Raw genomic sequence first — 21,579 nt, 5'->3', positions numbered from 1 at the left:
GAGTATTTCGGGAAAAAGGAGTGGTCATCATATCAAATGCTTCAGAGAGCACAATAAGGTGAGGCATGAAAGGTGTCAACATGATCTTGCAAAAGTAAGGTCAACGGTGACTCTGGAGAAAGCACCTCCAAGGGAATGATGGGGACAGAAGGTGCATTGCAGTGGGTTGAAGAGTGAATGGGAGTTGAAGAAGAAGTTACAGCAAATATGAACAACTCTTTCAAGAAACTTGGTGGTGAAGGACTTGATGGCTGCTGTCCTCTCTCTGTCCTCTGTGCCACTTTCAAATGTCTACCTCACGTTATATTTGTAAGCTATCTTATGCTCTATATTACTCTAAGCATGTTGAAGGTACAGATGGGTCTTCTATATCTTTACATCTTCACTGTTTCTGGTCTAGGTCTTGCATGTAGAAAATGCTCTGTGGATATTTGTTTAATGACTTTCCAGCTTTTAAATGCTCAGGCTCTTGTTAGACTTAAATAAATATAAAGTGTATATTTTTTCACATTTTTTCCCTCTTAAACAACTTTCTCTTTCTCTGGTTGAATGAAAAGGTCTCAGTTCCAGTTGATAAAAGACGGTATGTCCATGATTTAATTGACTCTCATATTTCCAGGAAATTTTGTGAGTTGGGGGGGATTTAAAAAAAAACAGAAGAAATATAACTAGGACAAATATGCTTTAATAAAAAATTTTATTATGATTATTTACACTAGCTCCTTGATAAGCATATAAATGTAAACTTTTATTGTTGGCATTATCTCACATATGATTTATCCAAATTCAGAGTTAATGCTGTCGTTTGAGTGTACAGGTAGTGAGAAAAGTTTGTTATATTCACAGAATATACATACACATGCATTCGACACGTGTCCCTCTCTAAGCCAGTGGTATAGACACTGTCCCATTGGCTCTGCTTCTGCCTCGCAGGTGTGCGCTGGCATCAATCACGTCGTCCACATGCTCCTCACTCTTCTTTTCCTTCAGACTGTTGATGAATCGCAGGGTGATTTCATCCCACTCTTCAGGCAGCAGCATCAGCAGAAACCCAAGGCAGATGATGATGGTAGCAGCCAGGCGGACAACGTTGAATATCACCTCCTGCTTCAGGAGATCCACAGCTAGGAAAGAAACAGCAAGTCAGTTACAGCCTATGACTGTGTCTACGTTTCTCTGAAAACAAGTGACCAAAGTCACTGTTACTTCTAGAGATTCCCAAAAGTCTTCTTTATTCTTTCAAGCCAGTGTTTCCTTTGCCTACACCACTGTCTATGTTTGCTTTCCGTTCCTTCTCTCTAAATCATATTTATCCTTCAAGGTTCAGTTCGAATCCCATGTCATCTGACTTAATTACCTCCCCAGTTTTCTCTCTTAATACTTTTCCTCTGCTTCCCTTCACCGTTCTCCAGGTTCATTGCACCCCTGGAGATTTTTCAAATGAGCCAAACTTGTTCATGTCTAGGTCTTTGTATAGTCTGTTATTTTTTAAAGTTTAATTGAGGTGAAATTAATATAATACAAAATTAACCATTTTAAAGTGAACTTAGCGGCATTTAGTACATTCACAATGTTGTACAACTACCACATCTATCTGGTTCCAAAACATCTCCATCACTTGAAAATAAAATCCCCCACCTGTTAAGCAGTTATTCCCCATTCCCTCACCCCTACTCCCTAGCCCCTGGCAGCCACCAATCTTCTTTTTTTTTTTGGTGTGGATTTACCTATTTCATATAAATGGAATATTTCATGTTCTATATATTTCATACAAATGGAATCACACAATATGTGACCTTTTGTAACTGGCTTCTTTCACTTAGCATGATGTTTTTGAGGTTCATTAATGCTGTAGCATATGTCAATACTTTCAGCACTTTGTTCCTTTTCATGGCTGAATAATATTCCGTTGTATGTATCACAATTTGTTTCTTCATTCATCTGCTGATAGACACTGGGTGTTTCCACTTTTTGGCTATTGTAAGTGGTGCTGCTACTAACATTCATGTACAGGATATATTTGAATCCCTGTTTTAAATTTTTTTGAGTATACACACAAGAGTGGAATTGTTGGCCATATACATGCTGTTCTTTTTGCATGGGATTCCTTTCCCTCCTCATATTCCACCTTATCCAGCTAAACCCTCCCTTAGATATCTCTGTTTAGTCTTCTTGCAGGATGCTTCTTGGATGTCCCTCCCCTGTGTTCTCACAGCATTTAGTACATACCTCTATCAAAACAATTCTCCCTCTATGTTGTAATTACTCAATCCCTTTTGTCTCCCTCTCTGTGCTACATGGTCCTGAGGGCAGGAACTGTGCCTTATTCAGGATCTGTCACCAGTGTTAGCACAGTTCCTGTGCTAGCTGCTCAGAAATCTTTGTTCAATGGATGAATCCATGGATGAACGAATGAACTCCTTGCCAACTCCACTCCTTTCTGATATTCCTTTCCTCTGAATATCTTATAGCCCCTGGAGTCTGTCTCACACAATTTGGCATTTAATAATAAATTGCTTTGTAGAGTTCCCAGTTGCTTCATGTAGGTTGGTCTTCTTTTCCAGATTCAATTGTAAGCTTCTTCAGTGAACAACAATGTAAGTTTTTTTCTTGTCTTTTTTATAGCCCTGATCACATAATACATGCTCAATAAACATTTGCCAATTGTCCTGGAGGAAAGAAAGGTGGCTACTCAAGACTTGTCATCATAGAATTTTAAAGTTAGGAGGACTGTACAGTTATACAGATAACCCATTGTCATTACTTGTTTCACTGGCAGGTTCCACTAGAAAAATTGTCCTGGAAAAATAGCTTTTCCTCTTGTCCCTGAAGTGAGTCAAATTGCTTTTTCCTCCTATCTGTTCCAGAGGGACATCTGCTGTCCCCCCAGGAGAAGCTTCTGCAACTCCCATGGATAGTCTGACGGGGAGCCAACACCCTGTTCGTCTCCCACACTTTCATTAGTGACATGTACTTGAAAGTCCTGTGCTGGGATGCCTTTTGTTTCCATAGGACTTCCTCTAAAAATACCACAAAATTAGGTTGTCAGGGAGATTACATGAAACCCAAATGATACATTTGGTGTTTAATTCTAAAAGCATATCCAAGTAAAAACAGTGTTTCTGTAGCTGCAAATTTTAAATCTGCTGCGTAGTTATTCTGTTGTCTGCCACCTTCATGATATTTAAAAACATCTTCCCTGGCAAGGGACATAATTCACTATTGCTGGAAGGAGCAACTCAGGGCATCAAACAAACATGGGCGGGAGACTTGTGGGGGTCAGAATCTACAATGTCAAGTCACACCAGTACCTGCATTTCCAGGAACGCTGAGCACTGTCCCAATGGAGATTAGGATTGGGTATGTCAGCACCACACCGACATTCACCAGGATGTTGAAGGCTGTAAAATAAGGGAGCATACACAGGATGAAGGGGAATTGATATGCTGGGCTCTTTTCTTCTTACTGTGAAAGAATCAGTGTCTTTGCTAAATGTGACTTCTAAACTGTATGCACCGTTGGTCAGTTAATCCTCTGAGTTTGGAGATGGAGGCATGGATGGATGCCTTAATCAGTCATATTCTTTGTTCCTCCCCTGCCATCCTGGTTGCCAATGGGCTGGCAAAGGTGTATGGAGCAAATGCAAAGAGGTGAAATGAATCAATTCACTACTCTGCTTATTAGCACTATAAAGGTAGGTTGGGGACAACCAGAGGTTAAAAGCTGGTGATGGATTGAAGTTTGGTGCTTTATCTCTTTATTCCTTTGCTATTTTATGCCATATTCCTGGGCATTAAAAGGCTCTTAGTGTCACTGCCTAAAGGAAGGTTTATTCAATGACGGCTTATGCATTTTATCCCCTCTCTTGAGGTGAGCATCATATGAGCAATCAAGGGTGGGTTCAATGTAATTCACTGAATTCCAGGGACTATTTCCACATCCTGATTGGTGCACAGGTAACCAGAGGGCAGTCAACAGAACCAACTGCAGGTGTGGCTTAATGCTCTTTAATTAACCTTTGGACCTCTTTAGTTAAATATAAAATTAGTTAAAATAATCATCTATCCTCTTCAAAAATTATCAAAACTACATGTTTTCAAAGAGAAAAAACAATTATAAATTACAGAACATTATTTTAATAGTGTTCAACCAAATGTTTGTTTCAGACATTAGAGAGATGAATAATAACTATAAAAGATCTTCAATTTACAGAAGATCTCTATGAAAATGACTCAAATATTTTGCCCATATCTCTGTAGAACCAAAGAAAGTTCTGGAACCATTCCAGTTAGGATGATGTGTATTCTTCCATTGTCATCTATAATTAAACCCACCAGAGTCACTTGTGCTTGGTAGTCAGAGACAATGGGTTTGACTTTCACAAGTCCTGGGCTACTTTATAATGTTCATCGAGTGATAATGGCAATCAAGGCACAGGACCTTCCTAAGTTAATAACTGCTCTTCCTTCTTGGCAAAGCTGAATTGTGAATGAAGATTCCAGCACCTCGACTCTCTCTGCAGACTCAGAGAGTCAAATGTAGCAAGTTCTAACAAATCAGGAATTTATTAAATATAGCACAGGCTCTGCTGGACTCGTTGGCTATCATTTTATTGGTTGAACTGGGTATTTTAGCAGGTGGGTGAAAGTATTGGTATTTGGGGAGAACTGAGCCCTTCTCACTCAACAAGTGCCAGGTAGCTTCACTGAAATGTGTTGTCTGTTTATCTTAGTTCTTTAGCTGGAACACTTACATTCTCTTTTGATAGCCTCTGGAAAGGAATATTATGAATCAATGTGTTATCCATAGCAGGAGGCCAGCCTGAGTTTAAGTGCAATTTGGACACGTCAGGTGAGTGGATGAGGCCAACCTGCATTGGGTTAAGGCACTGTCTGGAAGACAGGTCAACCTGGGAGAAGGAGTGAGGCAAGGTGAACCTAAGCAAATAGAAAGCCACAGTTACAGGATACGTGGGTGTCAGAGCAAGGACTGGTGTATGTCTCCCAGTCCTGTCACCCAGTCCAACCCCAACTAGACCATATCTGATTCCTGAGGAGAAGAGAGCAATGGAAATAAAAGCTTAGGAATGGGAGCACCAAAGATCGTAAAACCCTGTGGTGTGTAACAGTGAGGAGAAAGGCTGTCTCCTTGATTTGTCATGGTACAGCATCAGCACAGTGAGCTCTGCAGTGCACTGGGGCGGGCCTAGTGGAGCAGCTGCAGTGCCGGTGGAGTGTGGAGACCAGGCTGCTTGGTGGAGGACACCAGTGTCCAGCTAGCATGGGTGCCAGGCTTGCTTAGGAGCACGCACGGGACATGCCAAGGAATATGCGCTGGCGGAGGGCTACCTTGCAGGAAGGTGGAAATCATGTGTGCATGGGGGGACCAAGAGTCAGTGAAATTTTGGGTTATGTTTATTCCCAGTTAGGTTGGTTTTGACCAGAAAATAATCTAAGCACTTTTAATGAGAATGTTTTGGTCTTATGGAAACACTGCTATTGATTTCTGCTAAACTTAGCAGAGGTTATGAGAGGTTATAACCATATATTTTGGCCTTGAGAAGTAGAACTCAAGGGACCAACAATTCATGTCTAATCCTCTTGAGTGTTTCCTGTCTGTTTAAGACCTCCCTTTAAGGGCCTTGGCCAGAGTAGAAAAAGATGACCCAGTCAATACCCTTGTGGGAATAAAAATAAAGACATTTTTCTCCCAGGAATTGCAGTGCTGCTACTGTTTCCATTTATATCACCTCGGGAGAGAAGATCAGTTGGGGGTTGGCAGATGTCCCTCAGGTCGAGTGCGGTGGGAAAATGTGGAGCCAGCAGAAGGGGCTGACCTTAGGTATGTGGAAAGAGGACCAGAGTGAAAATAATTTCATTCTGAGTAAACAGACACCAAATCATTGGGTCGTTTCTGTTTTTTGACTGCTTGGTGAGGGCACAGCAGGCGAGTTATTTTTCAGGCTCCTCTCACATCAAGTGGCAGCAGCAGCACAGCGGGAAAGTCAGAGCCTGGAATTCAGGTGAGGCAGACAGCCTTGGAGTTACAGGGAGCTGGGAGGGAAGACGTTAAAAGGACTTCAGGTGACTTTTTTCCTGGCACTCACTAGGCACAGTCTACTTAGCCAGGACCACCAGCCCCAGTTCATGCTGCCTTCTTCTCTCACCTGCTGAGGGCTTCCTATCCCAAATCCATTGTGCATACTCAGCCAGAGTGAGCTGTCTAATATGCATATGGGAGCCTTAAAAATTATTAAGTGGATTTTAAATCCCGACACTTCAACATGGATTTCCAGGTCCTTCATGACCTGCTTCCCCCTTAAAATCATCTCCTTTCTTCCTTCCCTTTCTCTTGAACCCGGTGTTCCCATCATTTTGAACCATTCTGAGTTCCTTGAATGCACCATCCACTCCCTCACCTCTGCCTGACACACCATGGCACACATGGAACATAATAGCATCATACAGTACATCAGGAGGAACGGATCAGGCTGCTTGAAGGCCAGTGGGGGCCTGAGCCTCCAGCTGCACACCTTAACCCACAGGAGGCACCTAGTTGGACAGCTCTGATCTAATCAACCAATAGCCTACAAAGAACCTTCTAAACATTCAATGACATTAACCAATGTAAGTTTGGGAAATAGAGCACAGAGGTACCCAAGAGAATAATCCTACTATGGTAATCTAAGTATCCAAAGTAAGGTCGAATGCCATAGGGAATGGAAGGAAACATCTGAGGCCACTTACCCAGCCACAGCCCTGCCATCCCACAGAGACAGCCCCACGGCAGAGCTGCAAAAGAAGACCAGTGCTCCACCTTGGTGAAATACAAGATGACTGGGGTGAAGGAGATGAAGATCAAATTGAAGAAGCCCAAGGTGGAGACAAAGTGTGCGGCTTCACCAAAGTTGGCACTTCCAAGAAACATCTTAAACAAAACCTGGAATGGGAAAGAAACTCTTCAGCCACATAGTCGGAGGCTCTGCTGGAGCAGAAAGGCGAATTCTATTGATCCACACTGTGAACTAACTGGCTCAGAGCTTATTCTCCATTTTTTCTTGCCCAGATTCTTCATGGCACTAAATGGGCTGTTGAGATAAGGAATCAAAATACCCTATGGCCTTCACATGAAGTAGCAAATGCCATGAAATGAATTCCTTATGGTGTTGAAAACTGCTGGGGTATGGTAGATTGTATTAAGTGCCACCATCAGAGAGGGGTGTAGGGTGAATGACAAATAAGGCTACAGACAAACTCAGAAAAATCTTCTAGGATTGACATGCCATCGGTCCTTCCCTTCAAGCATGGGATTCATTTCATTCTTATTTTGACAGACACTGAAAACTAAATTAGACAGAGAGACCCTGTCATTATGTTGTTGAAAGAAATAATAATGATGTCTTGGATTTATAAGCAATTTTCTTTGTAAGCTTAAAATGTCTTCACAAACATTGTGTTTATTTCCTACATTTGAAAACAAATTTTTCCTGGGTTATAAACCTGTGTACAGAGTAAGATGGCAAGTAGAGGCAAGTGGCTAACCTAAAAACACAGAACAGGCGGGAGAAAAAGCCAGGTCTACAGTCCATATTTCTTAGCTTCTTAACCCCTCTTCTCCCTATATGAATCCTTTAACAAACGATGTAGAATGGAGCAGATCTTTTCTGCCTGGAATTATGGTGCAGATATGATTTTGAGCATGTCAGCAAATATTACCACTGTCAGAATGAATACATTTTGTAACCTGGTTAGGAGAATTCTGTCTGTAAGATAACCATCCTGGTCACATAGCAATCCCAGGTACTGCTTTTAATTTCAACTGAACTTAGTATTTTTTTTCCCTTGAAAGACTTAAGAGAACTTGAGCATGAGCTAGTCTTTGGTCACATCAGACATCTTGGTGGAATCTCAGTTGGGGAGCAAGTTAGACACTAATGGCCATTGAGTGAGCACTTGTCAAGCTTGTCACACAGAATCAATGGGCCAGGAAATGTCAATGTGGAAATAGACTTCCTGCCCTCTGAGCCACAGTGCTGGTGAATAATCAGAACAGGCATCCAGGAGGGATGAAAAGGGTATTTTCTGCCTTTCAGAGAGTGTTTTCTCATTGAAACACCAAGAGAGGTGAAATCGGAACAGTTATTTAACACATCCAGAAAGTTGACTTTTAAAAGTAGAGCTTTGGGGAATAACCTTTAGATCTGCTCTCTTAGTCCTTGCTTCTGAAGTCAGGTGCAATGACTCTGAATAGAATTTTCACTGATGAGAGGGAACTCCAGTGGAGAAAGAATGGTGAGTATACACAGAGACTCAGAGCATCCATCAGAGAGAAAAAGAGGTTCTTCATTTTGCTAGTCACACGAGCTCCTGTGGCATGGGGTTAATACGTAGCAAACAGTGAGCTCTCAAGTGACAGCTTGTTCATTATTTCTAACACCTCTTTGGAGTTAAAATTATTACCATAGATAGTTAAATTAAAGAAACATAAAAAGAGGAGAAGCCTTTCTAACATTCCTGCTATGAGTGCCTGGTAATTGGGGGGCTGGGGCATAGCACATAGGCTTAGGAGTTGGCTACTCCACAGTTTTAAATCTTGGCTCTATCACTTCCTGGCTGTATGACCTTGGGCAAATTACTTAACCTTTCAAAGCCTCGGTTTCCTCATCTGGAAAGTGGAAATAAGTATTTATGTCTCATAAGGCTGTGTTAACACAGGCAAAATTTTCTGGCAGGTGCCTAGCACATAGCAAGTACTCAATGCATGGTACTTACTAGTATTTCAGCACAGGTATTTTTTTTGAACCAAGGGTTTCATTGTACTTCCTTACTTTATTACTTAAGTAGAGGCTATAAGGAACAGTTGAGTAAAAGAAAGTGCATAACATACCTTATATAATGCAGATGTAGAGGCCGAGCCCACTGCAAATGCCACTCCTATGATCGAATCAGCGTGGAAATTATCTGCATAAGCCATCATGACGATGCCGGTGATGGCCATTATTGCAGCAACTATCTGTCGAATAGAATGCAAAGAAATAGAAAAAAAATTGATGCTTCTGTATCTCAGAGCAAGCAATTCAAGACTTTATGCAAGTTGTTAAGTACTACTCTAAACCTAATTACCTCTTGGACATTGCTGTACAAATGTAGGAAGGCTCAGTATTAGAAATGAATCAGTATGCTCATGAGACATACAGGCATAGAATATAAAAAAGCTGCTCACATTCTAACTAAGGGCCAGTAGTTTTACTGACTTTTTTTTAAGGCTAGTAATTTTAGTTTAATTTTTTAGCTCAATTTTCTAGAGATTAATATTCATATTGGTGAAATAAATGTAATAGAAAGTCACTGCTAAGCATTTTCATTTATTTTGTATTCTTTTTCTCCAAACAATTCAGCATACATTTTAATCATGTCCTTGCATCAACGTATGTTTCTGAAAATGCCCACATAGCTGAAACTTGATTAAGGAGAAATAATATCGATACAGCAAAGAGGCAAAATTTAGGCCAAAGGAAAGAAAGAATGGGAATAACTTCTCACAGTGATTTACACAAGAGCAAGCTGAGTCTATGCTGTCAGTTGGAATGTCCAACGGAAGCTGGGTCTTCCTTTTGTTAACATGCAAATTAATTCCATTTTTTAAGGAAAACCACTGAATGATAATTTAATTATACTAGAGCATTAACTGCGTAAAGTGAAATTTTCATAATTCAACTGAAGTCATAATGATTTACTGTAAATTGGTATGATCCTTGGTATATTTGGAGCAGTAGTCCACTCCCTTAATGAAATGCAGGTTTGCAACTGTTTCCTTAATTGTCTTGAACTGGTTCTACTGAAAAACATTTCAAAGCCGCAGCAAACAGTAAAATAACAACCTTGGAATAGGGAACAATAAGTATGTTATTTCCTTGTGAAATGGTCCCACTGATTTTAAAATCAAGATAAAAATTTGTAAGAAATTTAAACCCACATGGTGATTAATTTTGCTAAGCTTCAGTTCTGAGTATTCCCAAGTAAATAAATTCCTCTGTAGATAGCTTTTTCACATATGTGATTTTTTGGACTTTTTGAACATTATTGGTAAATTATTTATCATAACAAAATGGAGATCTTTAACGTGTAACTGTAGACTCGCTTGAGTCCAGTGCAAAATATGGTCCCAATGATATAGAATTCAGATGCTGCTTAAGGAAGTCTTTTGTTAATGACCACCAAAAGCAAGTGTCCGGCTGGTTTCAGAGTAGCTCCAGACTAAAGGGTCCTTTATGAAAAACAGCAGGAGTACTTGAGAACAGACGCCAACGTGTCAGCAGTGAAAAACCATCCTCATAAAACGTTATCCAGGAAGCTGCTTGATGGGAGGTGTTTTTCTTGCTGAGTGAATATCATATTCTCTGAAGCTGCCAGGCATGCGTTCTAGTTAGACTCTGCCTCAAACTATAGGGAATAGAATTTAATACTCATACCATGAGATGTCAAGGAAATTTTTCTAAACAAGAAGTAATAGACTCATAAATAAACATGGTGAGGGGGTTATCTAGACTCAGAAGTTCTGTGAGGGTTATCATTTTCCTTGATATGGGGATTTATATTTCAGCTAGGAATTTGCAACAATTCTTTGGGTGATCTGATTTCAGAGAATAAAAAGGCACATTAGAGGCTGGCATTTTCTGATTCGTTTTTGTGTTTAAATAATGTTCATGGGTTAAACTGTTCATGTACACAAATAGATTTCCCTCATAAGACTGAACTTGTAAAATAATAAATTTGAATTACATTTGTTTTCTTTTGGCCAAACATCAGCTGTATTTTCTTGGTTAAATAAACAGGTGGTTACTTCAAGACAAGGTTAACAGAACACAGTGTGAATCCTAACGAACTTTAACACAATGTGCTGTTTCATATTTAAAATTATTGGAAGTATTCTACAATATATAACATATGGGTTTAGGCAATTGCGAAAACAAACAAACAGCCCATTAAAGAACCCAGAAGCAAAAAACAAAAACATTGTCTGGAAAATGACGAACATTAAATACAATTATCCCCAGGATATGACCACAGGTGGAAATTCTTCCTTTTCTGAGTCAGCCATTAGTAAATATATATATGCATAAAATTTCTACAATAAATTTTCTCAAGATAGACTTTCGATATGGCTGGAGATTGCATAATTTCACAGCAATTCAAAATTATAATCACAGTGAGCCTCTTAAAGCTCTCCATTACTTGTTATATTCAAGTTTTTGTGAAAATATTAGCCTGGCCCACTTAAATTGATGTATCTATTACGCCAGTGTCTCTTTCAATCGCCTTCACATAGAGAAGCATTTTTCACTTTAGGGGGCCAGACAATACTGTTAATTAAGTTCTGAAGGCATGAAAATCTGAATATTTGAGATGCTAGAAAAATTCTTCTTCATGGTAATGAAGCAATGATTTGTAGGTTATATAGTAGGTTCCTGGTGGGGGGATAAATAAGTTAAATTATTTGCCACATTTTTATTTAAATTTCCCAACTACCTGATAGAACAAATTCTCTATGGCCATATTTTAAGACATTTTCAATATATTTCTTATTTACACAGTTGGAACTAAAGGAAGAAATCTCAGTGAATTTTGAAAATGCAAGAAAATGTTAGGCGCAAGGCCTATTTACAATGGCCCTTTGGATGATCCCAGAGTAGCTCTGCTTGGCAACATTGGCTTAAGTTTAGAGAATACATACTGTGCAAATGCCCAGAGAACACACAACTTCAGCACAGATCTGAGTCACATGTACTTTCAGAATTAATCGGTCATCAGAGAAGGATTGATAGTCCATCTCCTTCTCAATAGAAAAACACGAAATGACTCTTCTTGGGCTCAGCATCCTGGAAATGTGTCTGCGGGAAGCCAGCGACTAAAATATTATGTTGAAAATGCTCCCATGTGCTCATTCACAGGATGACAACCACAAAAACGCTTTTGGGCCGCATTAGCATCCCTATGAGGAACTCTTCTGCTGAAAATGCACCATCTAGTGGCACCAGCTTCTTGGCTTCTGGAAAATGTGGCTTTCCTGACAATCTATTCCAGATCCAGCCTCTTCACCAACCAGAAGTGTCTAAATAAGGTGGGAAAGCCACCATTATCAGCATCTGAATCTGGTTTGGGTGAGAATGTTAGTAGCCACAGTGACCATAAAACTGCCAATGCCTCCATTTTTAACTTTCTAAACCTCTCTGTCCTCACATCGTGGTGTGCCTGCCAGGGGTGAGTACCTCCAGGGCTGGGATTTATTTAGCCCATTATCTCAGCATGCCAGCTGGGTGCCATGGCCTCTGGAGCCAGCTCCCTTCCTCTGCAGGCTCAGGTCCCAAGAGAGCTCCTTGTATCAACTTGCAGGGCCAGAGGAGGACTGTGAGGACATTTGAGCCTGTTCCTTAAGCCCAAAGGGGGCTTGACAGGTAGATATTTGGCAATCTCACTATGCTAAATACCACCTGTGACCCGGCATGGAAGCTAGGTTTCTTCTACCTTTCAAAGAATCAGTTTGTATAGATAAAGGCTAGAGGAGTATATGGCTTTTGCATGTTTTTGTTTTCTTGCATCTTCATTTTTTCCTCTTTGGGCTCAGGCCCTTAAAAACACATGGGTTGGGTCCCTCTGCATCTCCATGAGGCTTTACCAGCCTCATCCCATTCACTACATTTCCCACTCACAGATGGTTTCCACAATTATTATTTACATAACAATACTAGTTCTTTTAGAGTCCAAGGCATTGAAATGAACCGTCAGTTACTTCTCTTTCTACAGTGTTCCCTCAAGATATTAAAGGTCTAACCAAGTGATCACAACTCAAACATATTTCCTTACTTTGCCTTGAGGTTAATTCTGTTTTTTGAAGCTGAGTATGAAGCAGCCTCACTGGTTCACAATGGACCCTTGAATCTCAAAGCCTGCAGCAGCCCCTAAAATGCAGGTCTCAAACTACACTGCTGGCAGTGACTATGCTCAAGTTGAAGGCTAAAGATCACCAATTGAGTTTGGGACATAGATTAACAATTTCACCAATGAAAACTGCATTAATGATTACCCTTCTTCTCTCTGTGAGTGGATTTAGATAGGGTCCATTTTCAAGAAACCATGGGTATACAGAATCCTCAAACTTCTGCACATGTTATATTTAAGGTTTTGTGAAGAACTGTCTCTGTTACTCAAATCCAATTGAATTGAACAAGAGCTGAAATGTGAGAGATAAAAGAGGGGTGGCAGTCTATAACTGTCCAGATGCAATGTGTGTGTGTGTGTGTGTGTGTGTGTGTGTGTGTGTGTGTGTGTGTGGTGTGGGGGGCAGATACCCAGGACAGCAGCAAACCCAAGGGGTGCTAGGCCTCTGACTCCCCCTCTCCTTATTCCTATCTATTTTTATTGAATTAAATTCATTTGAAAATGATCTCAAAGGGAGACCTGGGTGGCAAAGCGGCAAAGAAATTACAGGAAGAAAGAGAGAAGGATGTATGTGGAGGATAGACACATGACTGCACTTTGTTGAAGGGGTTATGGATTCCTTGTGGGCAGAAAATCTGACAGCTATCACAGCCCAGCTTTCTGCTCTCTTGGCTGTATTCATAAGTCATTGTCCGGCCAAGAGGAGGATGAGAAGGGTGAGTCCCACTGTCTGTCCTCCACTGCCTCCCCCAGGAAGCATGGAGATTCCAGGTGGAGAATTCTGTGCTGCGCATGAATGAACAGTAACCGAAGGCAAGATGGAGACAAAAGCTCATCTTGAATCTTATCTTAATATGCAATGTCAGCACAAATCAGTAGTAGCTCAGCTCCAGTGTCCTGCTTTAGAGCACTCGTGGGCCCAATTTGAATTCAAAGAAGTACAGGTTATGCAATGTAAGATTTAGTTTAACTGACACACTCCAGTCAGCCCTTGGTAAATCTCGGAAGGTCTTTGAAACAGCTACAGTTTGGGAAGCTGACTGCAAGGGTACTCAAATATATCAGAAAAATATGTGGCTGCCAAGCTGAAGAAACACAAATTCATTCCATAATCTGCTAAGAAAAGTGGGGTCCGCTGAACCATTCGCTAACCACCAATTTTCTCCACATCACCAAGGAAATTTAAAAATGAAAGGAAACTTTGAATTAATAATACAAAAAGTACGAGAGGGACAAGACATGAAAGAAAAATTTCTAGTAATCTAGTCTGGCATCTATTTTTCACTGGAGTGAAACAGACACCAACAATAGAGAAGAAAAGTCCCAGGCAGTGATGCATTTCCTTTGGGAAGAACTTTCTTTTATTAAGGTAGTTTCTCTGGTTATTGTTAAGACCTCTATCTAAACATGAAAAGATCTCAAAGATGGGATCTTCAAAGCTACAAGAGCTAGATTATCACTTTCCAACATTTTTGTAATTAAAAGTATTATCTTTTAAAGAAGTTTATTAATTTCTGTGGGATGATCATATATTAGCTATAAGCAATTACTCAAGAAAGGGATTTTTTTTTTTACAATTTTTTTTTCATTTTTTTAATCATCCAGCCCAAAATGTCAGGTCAAAGGGATTTTTAGCACACCAAAGATTACCGGTAGGTTGGTTGAAATGACTTCATAATAGAAAACTAAATGTATAAAAGATTACCTTTCCATCTATAATTCAATCAGTATTCAATGGAAACAAAATATTAACAAGTTATTCATAATACACAATTCATTTTTACATGAGCATTACTAATTCTGGCCCTCTGGTGGTCCAGATAAACCCATATTTACTGATGTTATAACTTACAGCATCCTTCATTCTGTTCATGGTGTTATTTTGACAAGAAAATATAGAAGTAGGGAAGACTACAGTTTTTCATCTTAAATGTGATCCTTCCTGGGGCCAAGCAAATGAGAATTATAATGCAACAAACATGTGTTTCTAGGCTACTGAAACTTTAGCATGAGCCAGAAATATAAATGTTAATCTGATGACTGAAAGCTTCCCTTTAACTTTTTATTTTTTTAAAGAGTAGTCCGGTGGGGTGACATCTAGGGGGCTGTGCCTTAGATTATTTATTGCCGTAGGCAATAAGAGTCATGTTTGTGCTGTCAGTGCTCTGTTTGCCCTCCTTTAATTCCTCAAATGACCTAATTATACATGTTCTCAATATGTCTCAGGAGGAAAAGAATTGCTGATGCTGTTAAAAGGCAAAATGCTGAATATGTTTTGGTGTGTCTCCCATTCCAAGGCCTGACAATGGGCATTAAAATTACACTTTAACATTCTTCTGGAACATGGCGTTAAACGCTTCCTAACGTTTCACGGTCAGAAGCAAAACCCACTCTACCGCTTATAAAGAAAAATGTCTGACTTTGACCAGCATGGCGGACGCTAATGTTTACTATTTTGCCATTTATGATGTCTTAAATTCTGTATATATTTATTAACAAGTACTTAGTGGCCATTTAACATTCCTTCTACCAGGTCTTATTACTTACAGATGCTGTCTTTGTCTCCTGAGGCTGCTGCAACAAATTACCATTAACCTAGAGACTCAAAACAACAGAAATATACTCTCTTACAGTTCTGGAGGCCAGAAGTTGAAAATCCAGCAGGGAATTGTGGCATCTGTAGGGGAGGATAGATGCCTTGCCTCTTCCAGCTTCTGGTGGCTGCCCTGGCATTCCTGGCTTGTGGCCATCTCTCTCCAATCTCTGTCTCTGAGGTCACACTGCCTCCTCCCCTTCTGTGTGTCTAGTCTGTGCGAGTCTCTCATTAAGACACTAGTTAGTGGATTTGGAGCCCACCAGATACTCCAGGATGGTCTCCTCTGCTCAAGATCCTCAAGTTAATAACATCTGCAGAGACTCTTTTTCTAAATAAGGCCACATTCACAGGATTGGGGGATTAGGATGTGGACAGATCTCTTTGGGAGCCACCATCCAACCCACTGCAGCTGCCAAATTTAAAATGGCAGTGGTTAGTAGCCTCTAGGCAGATTGCTTAAATCTGTGATTTAAATGTAAGTTGCACAGCTAGGTTTTTTTTTTTTTCCTCTAAAAGACCTCGAATAAACATTATATCTTTTTTAATGTAACCTCTTGCATCAGTGAGGTCGATGGTTAAATGCATTCAATTACTCTAACACAATTGCTTTTCTCGTAAATCTAATAGTGAATGTATTGATTTACTTTTGGTATTCGTATGCCACTGAAAGAACAAAAAAGCCCCCAAATCTCCTCTGTCTTCCTCTCTTCTGACAAGACCCTCCAGGTCCTCCTGGGTGGTCCATGGTGGTGAAAAATAATGAAGAAAAAGATCTCACAAGCATGAATTCATTTATTGCATACTCAAATATCTATAAAGCCCCTACTTGGTGTCCTGAATTATTCTAGGCATTGGAAATAGAGGCAGGGCTGGCTTCAGAGGGCATGATCTATGTAGATGTATAGGACCCCATGCTTAGACCCACACTTGATTTAATGCTCTGTTGTTGCCATCTTGAAATTATTAATAATTTTTTAACAGAAGCCCTGCATTTTCATTTTGCATTGGGCCCCACAAATTATGTAGCCCAGAAGCCCTGCATTTTCATTTTGCAATGGGCCCCACAAATTATGTAGCCCATCCTGAATGGAGCAGTGAACACTACGAAAAAGGTCCTTGTTCGTAAGGACTTGTCAGGGTTCCTGATGGTGGACAGCCAGTGACAGTGCTCCAGGTATAAACACATGATGCTGAGCCCTTTGGGGGCAAATCTAAGATTAGCCAATGGAGAATGTGGTATCGCATTTGGTATATTTTAATGGTATCATGAACTAACTCACGCAGTTTCTGATCTTGTCTTCTATCAAAGCTTTCTACTTACTGTTCATATCAAGCTTCAGTTCTCAATTTCTGAGCAGCATCTCCCAAGATACAATCAGAATTTTCTAGTTGGCTTTTATTTTTTTAATAGAAAAGCTTTCAGGGTTAATGACTATCATAAACTAGCTCTCTAATACAGACATCAATTTCAGCATTTTGGAGGGGGGCAAGGACCTTGGAATCATTGCCAACAAGAGCAATATTTTGATAGAAAAATATGTTTCAAACTCAATCATGGACATATCTTTCAGAGTAGAGTAAGTTGTGTAATGTTGCTATTAATACTATGGGAAAAGGCTATTCATTTGCACCTCCTTCTAAAGAATTGTTGTCTCAGTATTTTCGTCACAGTGGAAGGCCAGATCGTATGAATGAGATCTGGCGACTGAAATCTTCATGGTGTCCAAGCAATCTGTTTCTCACATAGAGCAAGCACACATGCACAATTTTTTTAAAATCCCTGTTAATCCTGAAAGGAATAAACTCAGAACTGAAGTGGTTGGTGGAAGTTTAATGCAGTTCAATTAAGGATCTGTAGCCAAAAGAACAAGTTGTTGCTTTTAGTTCCATTTCCAGATTAGTCACACTAGATATATAGCCACTTTTAACAGCACTGTGCCATTACCAGTGACTTTAATTACTGTTTGGTAATCCTATCTACTTACACCAAATATTAATTAAATCCATCTGGTGGGGGGCATGAGGAGGTTGTCTCAACATATGTTGATTGAAAAAAGCAAATCATAATCTTTACTGTGGCTAATTTTCTCAGACCCTTCTTTCCTGAGGACAGAAGGAGTTGATCACACCACTAAGTCTAAAAATTAATTCTAAAAAAAGAACGTATTTTCTCTGCCTGCTTTAATGCCTCTTGTTGGAATCAGCTCACTAACCAGGGGAAACAATCTCTTTATCCTTTCACGATGTTGTAACTGCCTGGGCTTCTTAATGCATGTTCGGATTTCAATTTGTACTCAGAACCAGTGAGAAAAGTTTTACAGAAACTCCATGAAACAAACCAGCCCTCCTGATGCCGAGGATTTATGATTAAAGGAGGCATTGCACATTGAATCAAGTGTACCATTACCCTCACTCCCATGAACCTGTCTTTCAGCACAATCCATGACAGCAAGAAGACAAAGGCTTTGTTACAACAGAACAGAGCAGAGACATCCGTGGCCGTCAGCTTCTTTAAAGCCAGTAAATATAGATAATTAGTCAAAGTCCATAGAATAGAAAAGGGAGCAGTTCTTTTAAGAAAGAGCTTCAATGTCAGACCATCTTCACCAAAAATCCGACTACATTCCCTAGGAAAGAAAAAAGAAGTTAATATCCAGGTACTAATGGTGACACATCTTAACTAACTCATCACAGCCATTTTTCAGGCAAGAGCACAAACACTCAAGACCCACCATTCATCTGTGGAATATATTGAACCCAGTCCTGCCTCCTACAGGCTTCAGGGAGTACATGGAGTTCCTTGGAAATGAGCCCACATCTCCCCAGGCACAGAGCTAGGCCCTCTTCTACCTAGATATTCTCTTAAGATTGCAAAGGCAGCCGTTCTGTGGTTCTGAATACTCTCAGAGAAGCCTGAAGAAATACAGAAATGGGTAATTGCTGAAATGAATAGATATTGGAAGAGGGAGAAGATTCTTTCCCAAGGCAAATGAGACAGGGTCAAGGTGGCTGCTACTGTGTGAACAGACTACAGACAACTCACAGAATCTTATGGGACAGGTACCCTCTTACGTCTGTGAAGGCACACCCATCTTGGGATTTTGTTATTTCTAAGACACTATTTCCTCTTTCTAATATATCTGCCCAATTGTCTAATTTCTTTTTTTGCTAGCATTTTGAAGGCAGAAAAATGAAGACAGCCTCTGTGATAACCCCTGAATAGTAAAAACTAAATAGGAAATGCAGGTTGTATTTATATATAAACATTTGGCAATTTTGGAGGAATTATCTGAATTCAGTGTGTAAAAATAGTCACTTCAGTTAAATCTTTGATTTGTTTGATTTCCAATTAAATTGGCTAGCCCAGAGGGCCATTTTCGATAAAAATGTTCGAGCTAGTGATAAGTACAGGCAATAATGAAAGTGATACAATGATAATGCCTGTAAGACTGTGGGCTGAAAACAGACTCACCACTGGGAGAATTTAGCTTTCTTTTTTCACTCAGTTGTGCATGAACATTCAAGCATTTAGTAGGCAACTATCATGTGCCAGGCATTGTATTTTCAGAAGTAGTATAAATACTCTTGTTCAAGGCCGGACGCGGTGGCTCACGGCTGTAATCCTAGCACTCTCAGAGGCCGAGGCGGATAGATCTCTCAAGGTCAGGAGTTCGAGACCAGCCTGAGCAAGAGCAAGATCCCATCTCTACTAAAAAATAGAAAGAAATGATCTGGACAACTAAAAAAATATATATAGAAAAAATTAGCCGGGCATGGTGGCGCATGCCTGTAGTCCCAGCTACTCGGGAGGCTGAGGCAGAAGGATTGCTTGAGCCCAGGAGTTTGAGGTTGCTGTGAGCTAGGCTGATGCCACGGCACTCACTCTAGCCTGGGCAACAAAGCGAGACTCTGTCTCAAAAAAAAAAAAAAAATACTCTTGTTCAAAGCAACAAGTTAGTAATATTTGCCCATGTTTATAATGTTTACAATGAATCTATTTGCATGACTCTAGATAGTATTAGTACCACTTTCTCTTCCAGTTTTTACTGAAGAGAAGTCATTGTGCCTCAGAGTATTGCAAATCAAAGTAAATTCTAGTCAATGTTTGCCTCACATGTATGAAGTCACTTACCCCACAGAAGGCCCACATTCAATAAGGAAGTGATAAAGGCTTTAGACACAGGGAGCATGGCCTTACCCATCAACTCTCATAGTAAATCTTGCCTTCAAATAGCTGTGAAAGCTGGGAGTTTTAGGTCAGTGATTCCAGGAAGGTTAAAGACAAGTATTGCACACACAGAAACTTGTGCAGAGATTCGTTTACTTTCATCTAGGAGACAATCCAAAAGGAAGGCTTTTCATAAAATTAAAATGAGATTTCTCAAAAGTAAATTTTAACTTGAAAGAGACAAAACTTCAATGAAGGGATTAAATACCCTAAAGCCTTCTGCAAAGTAAACAGAAATTACACTTGCTCTCTCTCTCTCTCTCTCACACACACACACACACACACACACACACACAGGAAAATGAATAGTCTCTCTACAAGCCCCACAGCCATCAGGATATTCTGAATCAGTGCCACACATAGACCAAGTGGCAGTTTTCGGAGTATCCTGGGCACAAAGTTTGTACTCTGTCCTTACAAAGGGATCTGTTCCGTGAGAAAGCTGCCACGTAGAGCTACAGTTGAGAGTTGTGGGTTTCATCCTTTCATCTGCAACCACTGAATGCCTTTTAAAATATGTACACATTTATTAAGAACCATAACAAACCTCATTTCTGATTAAAGGATTTCTTTTTCTTATCGCTGGCCCTGGCCAGTGATGTTCTTCCTGCCGAGAGAGCCCACGATCAAGCTGGGTGGAGGCTCTCAAGCAAAGACTTTGGATGCAGGCGAGAGAACACGCCAATCCCGCAGGGAGGACCAGTGGATGCAGAGGGGCAGGGAGAGCCTCAAAGGCAAAGTGAGACAGTTCTCACCTGGCTCGTCCTGTCCCCCAGGTGTTTGTGCCCTCCTTGTTCCTCTTTCTTTTCCTTTCTACTCTCACTGCCAACCTTCTCCCCTTTGTCACTGCTATTCCAGGAATTAAAAATGCTCTCCATCCAAATGCCAGGTCACCTGTGTAAAACCCTATGCTATTTAAGCATTAGGTGCTAAGAAATGTGAAAACTGAAAAAAAAAAAAAGAATTTTTATGGAGAAGCAAATAATAGTGGGTTTCTCTTTGGGCTGATGAGATCAGAATTTCTGGACAAGAGGCATTAACAGGGAGGCAAAGCTTGAAATGAAGCTTAGAAGTTGAGGAACACTAATCATCAATTATGCTCATCATTATAACAGCAGCTACTCATTACTGAGAACTTTCTGTATGTCAAATAGCATCAGAAGCACTTTCAAAGGTGCCTGACATAGGCAAATACATCTTTGGCTCTAATTTCATGCTTTCTAGAGATTTTTTTTCCCCTGAAGAAACACCCATGTTAATACTGTGGTATATAATTTTTTCTTCCTAAATTTCAAATTCACCTGAGGCCATTGAATTCTCCTGGTAGTATATAAATGGAATTTTTAAATCATTGAAAACTGTTTTCAAGCAGACAACCCTTACTATCTAGATTTGCTACTTTGTTGAAAATTCTTTTGATGTTAGTGATAAGAGAAAAACTGAAAATGCTTTCATACCATTCAAGGGAAAATAGTCAGAGGCTCTGGCACTATGGGACAAATCCTGTTTCCTGTCTTACACACTAACTCTATTTTTCCCTTGTTCAGCCATGAGAGCTTTGGGAGTAATGTCTTGGCAGATAGTGTTAATGAGTCTGCAGGGAAAAAAAAAGATCAAGGATCTAAGATTTTTCTGCCAATTTTTACCTCTCATATGGAAAGGGCCACTGGGGACTATTCCCTTCAAAGATAATGTTTTCTGCTTGACAATAAAAACTCTTTGATTCTATTTTAGAAATGGTCAGCTTCACTCTGCCCACACTAACAGGTGGAGGTGTCTTGTCAAATCACAGATTTTGCAAAGTTCAGAGTTAGTCT

The 21,579-nt window shown here is 40.1% G+C and overlaps 1 protein-coding gene across 1 annotated transcript in view; it reads right to left on the bottom strand.

Annotated features, from left to right (window-relative positions):
- Nucleotides 1–670: 670 nt before the first annotated feature.
- The window catches only part of SLC35F4 (solute carrier family 35, member F4), a 221,937-nt gene continuing 201,028 nt past the window's right edge, over nt 671–21,579 (bottom strand). The window contains exons 4-8 of the mRNA XM_012663734.1: nt 17,942–18,161; nt 8,887–9,012; nt 6,747–6,939; nt 3,312–3,401; nt 671–1,124 (exon numbers count right to left, since the gene is read on the bottom strand). Of these exons, the coding sequence (XP_012519188.1) occupies nt 883–1,124; nt 3,312–3,401; nt 6,747–6,939; nt 8,887–9,012; nt 17,942–18,161 (871 nt within the window). The 3' untranslated portion in view covers nt 671–882. The remainder of the gene's footprint in view (nt 1,125–3,311; nt 3,402–6,746; nt 6,940–8,886; nt 9,013–17,941; nt 18,162–21,579) is intronic.

This window comes from Propithecus coquereli, unplaced genomic scaffold (assembly GCF_000956105.1).
Source record: "Propithecus coquereli isolate 6110/MARCELLA unplaced genomic scaffold, Pcoq_1.0 Scaffold83, whole genome shotgun sequence".
NCBI lineage: Eukaryota > Metazoa > Chordata > Mammalia > Primates > Indriidae > Propithecus > Propithecus coquereli.
This window is presented reverse-complemented; position numbering and strand designations above follow the sequence as displayed.